The 9,038-nt window shown below is 43.4% G+C and overlaps 1 protein-coding gene across 1 annotated transcript in view; it reads right to left on the bottom strand.

The window, feature by feature from the left end:
* Positions 1-593: 593 nt before the first annotated feature.
* Positions 594-9,038, bottom strand: part of TSG101 (tumor susceptibility 101) — a 70,783-nt gene continuing 62,338 nt past the window's right edge. Inside the window, exons 9-10 of the mRNA XM_006263483.4 lie at positions 4,504-4,743; positions 594-937 (exon numbers count right to left, since the gene is read on the bottom strand). Coding sequence (XP_006263545.1) covers positions 848-937; positions 4,504-4,743 — 330 coding nt within the window. The 3' untranslated portion in view covers positions 594-847. The remainder of the gene's footprint in view (positions 938-4,503; positions 4,744-9,038) is intronic.

Below are 9,038 nucleotides of genomic sequence, written 5' to 3'. Positions count from 1 at the left end.
CACCAGCAGCAAAACCGGAACTGCCTCAGCTTCAGCGTGCTGCTGCTGCTGTATACCCCTTGGGGACTTCCTAAGTACCCTGGGTAGACAACGTAATAGAAAATAGGGGCTAAAAGGAACTTCAGGAGGTCATTTAGTCCAACCCACTGCTCAAAGCAGGACCATCTCCAACTAGATCATCCCAGCTATGCACTCTGTTCTTCCTCTATTAAGATCTAATACAACCCATACTGAAAACAAGCTTTCTTCCCTTACCTGTAAAAGTGATTTTCTTCAACTTAATTTTTAAGACTATATTCTAGGCATTTAAAAAGACTGAGCAACACAACTAACAGCTAGCTAGATGTCAGTGTAACTACCACTGAAATTGTAATCCCTAGATAACAGAAAGGCCAGAAAACAAGCCTTTGTATCTTTAGTACCTGCTATCAGTGGTTATAATAAAGCTTAAAATAGACAAGAACATGCCAACACTTCCCCATTCTGAAGTGAAGAAAGGGGTTTCCACATCTCAATGATATAATACAGAAACATTTACCAGGTAATTAAAAACTGCACAAACCAACAAGCAAAAAAAGAATTCAACACACAACTTCTCTAGAGGAAGAAAAAATATGCAACAAGTTTTATTCAGCATAATAAGTCCACCAACACAAAGGGTTACAGGAAATAGAAAGTGCATTAATAAAAGCTAGTCTTTACCAAAAAGAAAATATATTATTGATTCAAAATATCTTACACTTGAATGATGTAATAATTTATTCTGGGCTGCTACTGATTAAGAGGAAAAACAAGAGAGTGACTGCTTCATAAGGAGCCCTAGCTTCCCAGTTAAAAGTCAGAGAGGTCAGTAGAGATCGCTGAGTCCTGCAGTCTTCCTTGCTTTCTGCATTAGTGCCCTCAGCTGGAACTGCTTGCGAGACAAAAGACGCACATGCTGGAGAAAGAAGGAATTTAAGACAGTCAGCGATTGTTCAGCCTTCAGTATAACCACAATGGGTGGATCTAGGATTTCATGATGGGGGTACAGGAGTTAGAAACTGGTGCTGCAAGGGTGGCTGCACCCCAGCTCCCCCTCACACCGGGATGGGTAGATCATGCCACAGAAACAGCACCCACAGACCTTTTAAGTCCCAGAATCAGGTAAGAATCCTTCCACCCCTGCTCTTGGTACCCCATCCCTTCCCCACTGTGCTCAGCGGCACCTCCCAGCCCACTGCTGCTGTCCCTGGGCTTGGAGGGGGAAGTTTCGAATTCTGCCAGCCAGGCTGCTCAAGGAGCTAGGCTCAGTTCGGGACAGCGAGTGCAAGTTTCCCCTCACTGAGCCTACTCCCAGGCTGGTGGGGAACAAGCAGGAAGGGTAAACCTGCCCAGAATTGCTGTCTCTGGCTGAGCCTAGCTCCCTGTGCAAGGAGCCATGAAACAGTCCCTGGCTGCTGCTCCTGCCAGGAGACCTCAAAGGTGTTTGTGACCACACCACTCCACCCCCCTCTGGACCCACCTAACAACCACATTATATCACATCCACCTCTGGAAATACATGCAGACTGAGCGCTAAATCCTGACTTGAAGCCCTTACACTGCCAATTTCTAGGAAGAGATGGATGGAACGCATAGTAACATACTCTATAAACTGCAATACTTCAATGTGCTTCATTTTGATTAGGATTATTTAATCATGACAAACAGTAACAAAATTCAGTTGCACCCTATGGTATATCTTTTAAGTAGGGGTGTGTGAAACGGGCTGTGTTCGATTCGGATTTGGCCTGAATCGGAGATCGTGATTCAACTGGTTGATTCGGATCACTATCCCAATTCCATTCTGCTGAATCTGAAGATTGGATGCTGATTCAGAGAATCAGTGATTCTGCCATAGACACAGCTTTAAATGTTTTTTCTACATACCTCAAGTTACCAGGCATAGCTTGTGAATGCTGAGATGGTGGGGTGGATGGGAGTGTCTTTAGTCAACTATACTTATTAGAAAGAAGGACTGAAAGTATTCATTTCCTGACCAACTGTCAAGTTGGAGACTGCTAGATTTTTATTCACAAAAGCTTCTGTCCTTGTACTTGAAAAATGTAAAGAGCGAATGAGAAGCTCTAACAACCTGAATGTTCCTGTACTTTAAGAAAAGTATCAGCTGTAACAACAGTGGAATTATCATGTGCACAGCATTTTTCTTATTCTGATCTTTAATTAAACACTTAACCTCCGATTACTTGAATTGTAGACAACCCTGAATTTAAGACAACCCCCCCCCCATTAAGATTCTGTACATGGCAAATGTATAAATTTGTTCTCATTTTCCATGTACAGAATCTAATTATTGGAGGATTGTCTTTAATTCATTCCCCCCACCACTATAGGGGGGCAGATGCTATGAGGAGGTCAAGCAGCTTGTGCCCACCCTGCCTCAGGCCCTCCTTCCCCTTCCCAAGCCTCATCTTCCCCACTTCATATATTTGTTCCACATCAGTAGGCTCCAACCTTGTTCTACCTTGGGGCACTGAGCACAGATGCAACCCAACCCAACCCCTGTAACAGTAGTGAGGGCTGCACACTACTGCAATAGGGCCGGGCCATGCTCAGTGCCTCAGACTGCAGCATGGATGGAGCCTGCTGCCGTGGGGCAACAGCATGGGGGATGCAGCAGACAGACAGGGAAACAGAGGCTGCATGGGAGGCAGGGGGGAGATGGGGGAAGAGGTTGTAGAGGAGGGAGGTGGTGGACTAGAGGCAACAGACAAATGTCTAACCTGCTCTTGAAAATTTCCAAGGATGGAGACCACAAAAGTTCCTCTAGGCAGCCTGTCCCAATGCTTGACCACCCTCACAGTCAGGAAGTTCCTCCTACTCTCCAGCCTAAATTTCTTCTACAGCAGCTGGAGGTCATTTCTCCTTATGCTGTCCTTTGTAGCCAGAGAAAAGCCCATCTCCATCCTCTCTATAAATCACCTTTCAGGTATTTGAAGACTTATCCAATCCCTTCTCAGTCTTCTCTTCTCCAGACTAAAATAACCCTACTTCTTTCAGCCTTTCCTCATTAGTTTTGCTTCCCAGTCCCCTAATCATTGTTGTTCTACACTGGATTTTCTTCAGATCAGTCCACATACTTGAAGTGCAGGGCCCAACACTAAACAGTACTCCAGGTGAGGCCTCACAAGGGTTGGCTGAATAGAGCAAAATAATCACTTTCCATATTTCCAAGACTTTACACCTCAAACATTCAATTGGCTCTACAAGTGAACAGCCATGTCACTCACTACTTAGCCCCAGGCTACCAACTGTCCTAGATTTTTGTGACAATCTCTCTCTGCCTTTGCTTTGCCAACGTTCCTAGCTCTTTCTGCCCATCTGTCAGCTTCTCTTGTAAATACCTCCAGCTTGTTCCCTTGTGAGCCATTTATCTTCCTTTCTTAAGTCTCACCACTGCTGTAATGCCTACAAAATCCAAACTGGTGATCAAAATTTGTCATAGGTTATCTCTTGCCTCTTATTCTTCCCCTTCTTTTTCCTTTCTGAGCATTGTACTAATATTCCAATAAAAAAAAAAAACCAACTACCCCTTACTCTCCCTACCAGCAGAGAGAGTCAATAAAGTTGTGCCAATTCTTTGACACACACACTGGTTCATATGTTACTCTCCTTTTCCTATCCATCTGTTTCTGTTGTTTTAGACTGTAAGACCTCAGGGCAGGAACTGTCTCTATTTGTACAGTGACCAACACAATGAAGTCCTGGCCTGGACTGAGCCTGTGGATCTTTAATAAGAATATTTACTATTAAAATGCTTAAGGAACCATGAACTACTAGCTGGTTTCCTAATGCTGAGAACTAAGATGAACTTACCAGAGCCACCACAGACATTTTAAGCAGCGGCAATGATTACTACTGCTGCATATTTAATTGTGTATCCAGTTGTCAAGCCATATATAATGCTCTGAATCAGACAAACTGCAATAGCCAACTGAAAAAAAACTACGTATAAAGTGTTCTTCTTGCCCATCTTTCAAGATAAAGGTATGTTTTAATCCAAAGCAGACAGTGTTTGAAGTTCTGTTTGGACAGGAAAATTTTACAGAAGTGAGAAAGAACGAAAGAGAGATGGGGTATCGGTCAGTGAAAAAAAGAACTGGACAAGTGAATTAAATTTCATCCTTACAGTTAATTTCTCCCATATCAGTATGAAGGCCCAGTAATAAGGCGGACAAGCTTGCATACTGTTGGACCTGCTCTAATGATGAAGGACTTCAGTCTAACATGCTTCTAGTCACAGAATCTTCACAATCACTTCCATTCCTTTTAAGAACAGAAGCTTTTTTTTTTTTTTTTTTTTTAAATGCCAACATTTTACCCCTTTTAGTTCCCATTATTAAAGTAGCAACATCAATGTCCTAAAGGGAAAGTCACAGAAATCAATGCCAAAAGTTAAACAAATTAAATGTTAATTTAAATAGATAAGCACACATGCACATCTGCACACTTTGAGAAGTTTACCTTTAAAAAGACATCTAGATCTATCACCCCACGTCTCAATGCTTCTCCAAGGTAAAAGATGGTGTCCTCAATAGCATTTTCCTCTGCATATAAGTTCAGGATCTGTTTGTAAAGTGGTGCTGTAGGAATGATAACTTCATCTATGTCATTATTTTCTGACTGACTTTCCATTTTCTCCAAAGCAGAACTGAGTTCCTCATCTTTCTTCTTCAGAAGTTCTATGTTCTTATCAACTTCAGCCTGGAAATATTTAAAATATTAAGAAACATTTAATAAAGTTCTTAAAATCCAGATGACCTCAAATTTTACCTTGACTATATGAACAAATTCTAAGAACTCCATTTGATTCTCAACATTTTTGTTCATTTGTGTCAGAATTTCACTATCCCAAATGCTACCACAGATTTTTGGATATTTTCCCTAATTGAAAAGGCACCTATCATTCCAGATGTCCTTTCTGTTCAGGGTGATATTAAAGGACCATTTCTGCCTCTCCAGAGAGAGAGAGAGAGAGAGAGAGAATGTCAGTCATTTACTATTTTATTTCATCATCCTTGTTTGGCATTTGGCTACATTTCTTCTTTGCTGTACACAATACTGTTCTTGAGACAGAAGTTGGAAAATACCAAAATTGAGTCAACCCTTGTGTACTATGAATTTGAAGTGCTTGGCTTAGTAACCGTAACAACAATCTAGCAATATAGATTTGTGAGCACAAGTTTCCAGGTTTTTGAAAAAGCAAACTGGAAAAAAAAATCCTTCCTCTGTTCTCACACTAACACTCATGTGGTTCACCACAGGTAGAAAGTTCAAATCTAGCACACAGATCTCTGTTGCTAGCAGCTGTTACCCCTATGTGGACTGACATGAGAGGGGAACAGAACCTTCTGCAAATGCATTTCACAAAAAAGCACAGATAATGCAGAAACAGAGTGTGCCCATACACATGCTGACGTGCTCTAATTAATCGCAACTGCTAGAATGGTTTAATCAACGTGCTGCAGTCTCATGTATTCAGCGTCCCAGGTTTCAAAATGGCAGCGGGGGCACTTTAAAGTTTGTTGAACAAGCTTTAGTTAAAATACCCTGCCCATTTTGAAACATGGGATGCTGAATGAATGCGTGAGATGCTGCAGTGTTTTAATTAGAGCAGCTCCTGAAAGGTGCTTTAATTAAAATGCACCCCCCAAAAACACCCTGGAGCATGTGTACAGGCACCCAGAGAGACTGCGGGATTTGGATTTTAGAGGGGAGTCTCCCCTAGTCAGCAGACTTCACTGTCCATTCTGCCCTTGCAAGCTTGATTCCTCTTCCTCATTTCCACACCTCCTGCTCCTATCCTAATCATACATTTACTCCCCACCCTCCTGTCCCCTCTGGCTGACTGTGGGTGCTCTTCCATGCCACTGGGGAGACAAGTGGCCACAGGGTCCAAGTGTCTGGGCCCTCGCCTGCCTCAGACCCCTTGGTGGGTCATTCCGACCCACAGATGGAAAAAGTTGCTTACCATTGGTCTAAACAACTGATTCTCAATTGGCATAACACAACACCCTGGGGTGCAGTGAGATCCTTTTAAGAGTGCCATGGGGTGCTGCAAAACATTAATTGTGTTAGGTGTGCAAACATTTACAAATGATTCACAAGATAAATCCCAAGATTTCAAATAGGAATCCACAGTGTAAAAACCATTCTGACCTGTTCTGTACTTCCCGATTCCTCTGCAACAGAGGCACTGCTCAATTATTTTTCCATAACCAAAAAATGAGTAAAAGCTAAGAGCTGGCATTTTCCAAGGGATAGTTTGGGAAAGGTGTATCTCTAAAAAGGTTGAGAACCACTACTCTAAATGAAGAGGAAGGCAAGGTGCAGAGGCAAAACATCTGGTTTTCCAAACTGTTACATGGAATATTTATGAATGAAGAGCACAGACCTTTAACAAAAGTTTTTTTCATGAATGAAAGAACTAGGGAAGAGCTGAAAAATTGAAATTGAGATGGATACATACTATAACTATGTATTTATAACAAGGTGCAACTTCGAGTGAGCAGCTCAGAAAAATAAAAACCCTGCCTACATTATACATTATACATACACCATTTTATCTTGAGCAGTAAAGAGTCTTTGGAGGGAAGGGGAAGAATGTATCATTGTTTTCCTGCTGCTAAATAAAATATATTTGTAAAAGTTAGAAAACGGTTTTATGCATCATAATTGCATAGGCAAATTATGGTAAGTTAACAAAGTCCAGAATATTGCTGATATGCAACAACTGTCCATATGTTCACTCTCAGCCCACTGTAAGGGAAAGTTAGAATGCAGCAGCCTACCTTTCCATGAGGCTGGGATAAGTTATCACAGTTTAGTTTTCATAGAATTATAGGGCTGGAAGGGACCCCAAAGGATCATCGGGTTCAGCCCCCTGCATGTCTTTTCCCTTGCTTATTGGTTCAATCTATGCAGCTTAGACTAACCTGCAAAGATTTGATCGATTCAGCCTCAGGCTTTTTGACTGTCTGTACTTAGCCAGAGAGGCTACCCTTGCCACTTGAGGCATGAGTGACAGGTTGGCAACCACTGTAGTAGGAGAAGGAGCTGGCATGTGAACCAAGCCCTACAAGGAGAGAACCAAGCCCTACGAGGAGAGACTAGAGAAACTGGACCTTTTCAGCCTCCGCAAGAGAAGGTTGAGAGGCGACCTTGTGGCTGCCTATAAGTTCATCACGGGGGCACAGAAGGGAATTGGTGAGGATTTATTCACCAAGGCGCCCCCGGGGGTTACAAGAAACAATGGCCACAAGCTAGCAGAGAGCAGATTTAGACTGGACATAAGGAAGAACTTCTTCACAGTTCGAGTGGCCAAGGTCTGGAACGGGCTCCCAAGGGAGGTGGTGCTCTCCCCTACCCTGGGGGTCTTCAAGAGGAGGTTAGACGAGTATCTAGCTGGGGTCATCTAGACCCAGCACTCTTTCCTGCTTATGCAGGGGGGTCGGACTTGATGATCTATTGAGGTCCCTTCCGACCCTAACATCTATGAATCTATGAGCAGGAAAGACATCTGGGGTCAGACAACCCCAGCCAGGTGACCGTCCAGTCTTCTCTTGAAGACCTTGAGGATAAATGACTGCACCACCCTCTGGGGGGAGCTTGTTCCATGGTTTGGACACCCTAGTTGTAAAGAAGTTTTTCCTAATGTTCAGCCTGAAACCATCTTCTAGGAGTTTGTGGCCATTGTTTCTAGTTTTCCCCCAGGGCGCCATGGTGAACAGTTGTTCACTGAGCCCATGATGTATGCCTCTGATATAGCGGTAAGCCACAATCGGGTCCCCTCTCAGCCTTCTTTTCTTTAGGCTGAAGAGTCCGAGATCCCTCAGCCACTCCTCATGTGGCTTGCCATGCAAGTCCCTGATCATGCGGGTGGCCCTTCTCTAGACCCTCTCGAGCTTTAGCACATTCTTGTTGAAGCGTGGCACCCAGAACTGGACTCAATACTCCAGCTGCGGCTGCACCAACGTTGAGTAAAGCAGGAGAATCACTTCTTTGGATTTACTGGAGATGCATCGATTGATGCATGCCAGAGTTTTATTGGCCCTAGCAGCTACTGCGTTGCATTGCCAGCTCATGTTCATTCTGGGGTCTATTGTTACCCCCAGATCCCTTTCATTTGTAGCATTGGTCAGGTTAGCGATGCCCAGCCTGTAGGTGTGTTGGGGGTTCTTTCCCAGATGCAACACTTTGCATTTCTCTACGTTGAACTTCATCTGGTTCCATTCTGCTCAACAGGCCAGCCTGTCTAGGTCTGCTTGTATCTGCAACCTATCTGCGAGTGTGTCCGCACAACCCCGTATCTTGATGTTGTCTCTGACCTTGGTCAATGGGCTTTTCACCACCTTCATCCAGGTCGTTGATGAAGATATTGAACAGCACTGGGCCAAGTACCAAACCCTGGCGTACACTGCTGCCCACCTCTCGCCAGAACACCAGTCCATTAATTTGGACTCTCTGTGTCCTACTCCGCAACCAGTTTCACACCCACTTGACAGCCTCACAGTTGAGCCTAATATCTTCCAGTTTTCTGACCAGTACCTCGTGTGATACCAAGTCAAAGGCTTTCTGGAAGTCGAGGTATATGATGTCAACTGCTTTTCTCTCATCATAGAAAGAAATTAGGTTGGTCAGACAAGACCTGCCCGTGACAAAGCCATGCTGGCTGTCATTCGGTATCATGCCTTCTGCAGGCTTGTCACATATAGCCTCTCTGATGAATGTTTCTAGGATTTTCCTTGGAATAGAAGTTAAGTTAATTGACCTGTAGTTTCCCGGGTCTTCATGCTTCCCCTGTTGAACAGTGAATTGAAAAGTGTCATTTGGATTTCCATTCACCATTCTTTCACAAATACACACACCTCAGTGTAAAAAAAGGTTGTTTTTTGTTTTGAATGTGGTATGTTGACAGTCTGAATGTCTACCATGGACTGCATACATGGTTTAATAGACTAATGGAAATATAGATGCATGGCGTTGGCTGTGGTCAGAAG

The sequence above is a fragment of the Alligator mississippiensis genome, chromosome 2 (assembly GCF_030867095.1).
Source record: "Alligator mississippiensis isolate rAllMis1 chromosome 2, rAllMis1, whole genome shotgun sequence".
Taxonomy (NCBI): domain Eukaryota; kingdom Metazoa; phylum Chordata; order Crocodylia; family Alligatoridae; genus Alligator; species Alligator mississippiensis.
Note: the sequence above shows the minus strand (reverse complement) of the source record. Positions and strands in the feature narration are given on the sequence as shown.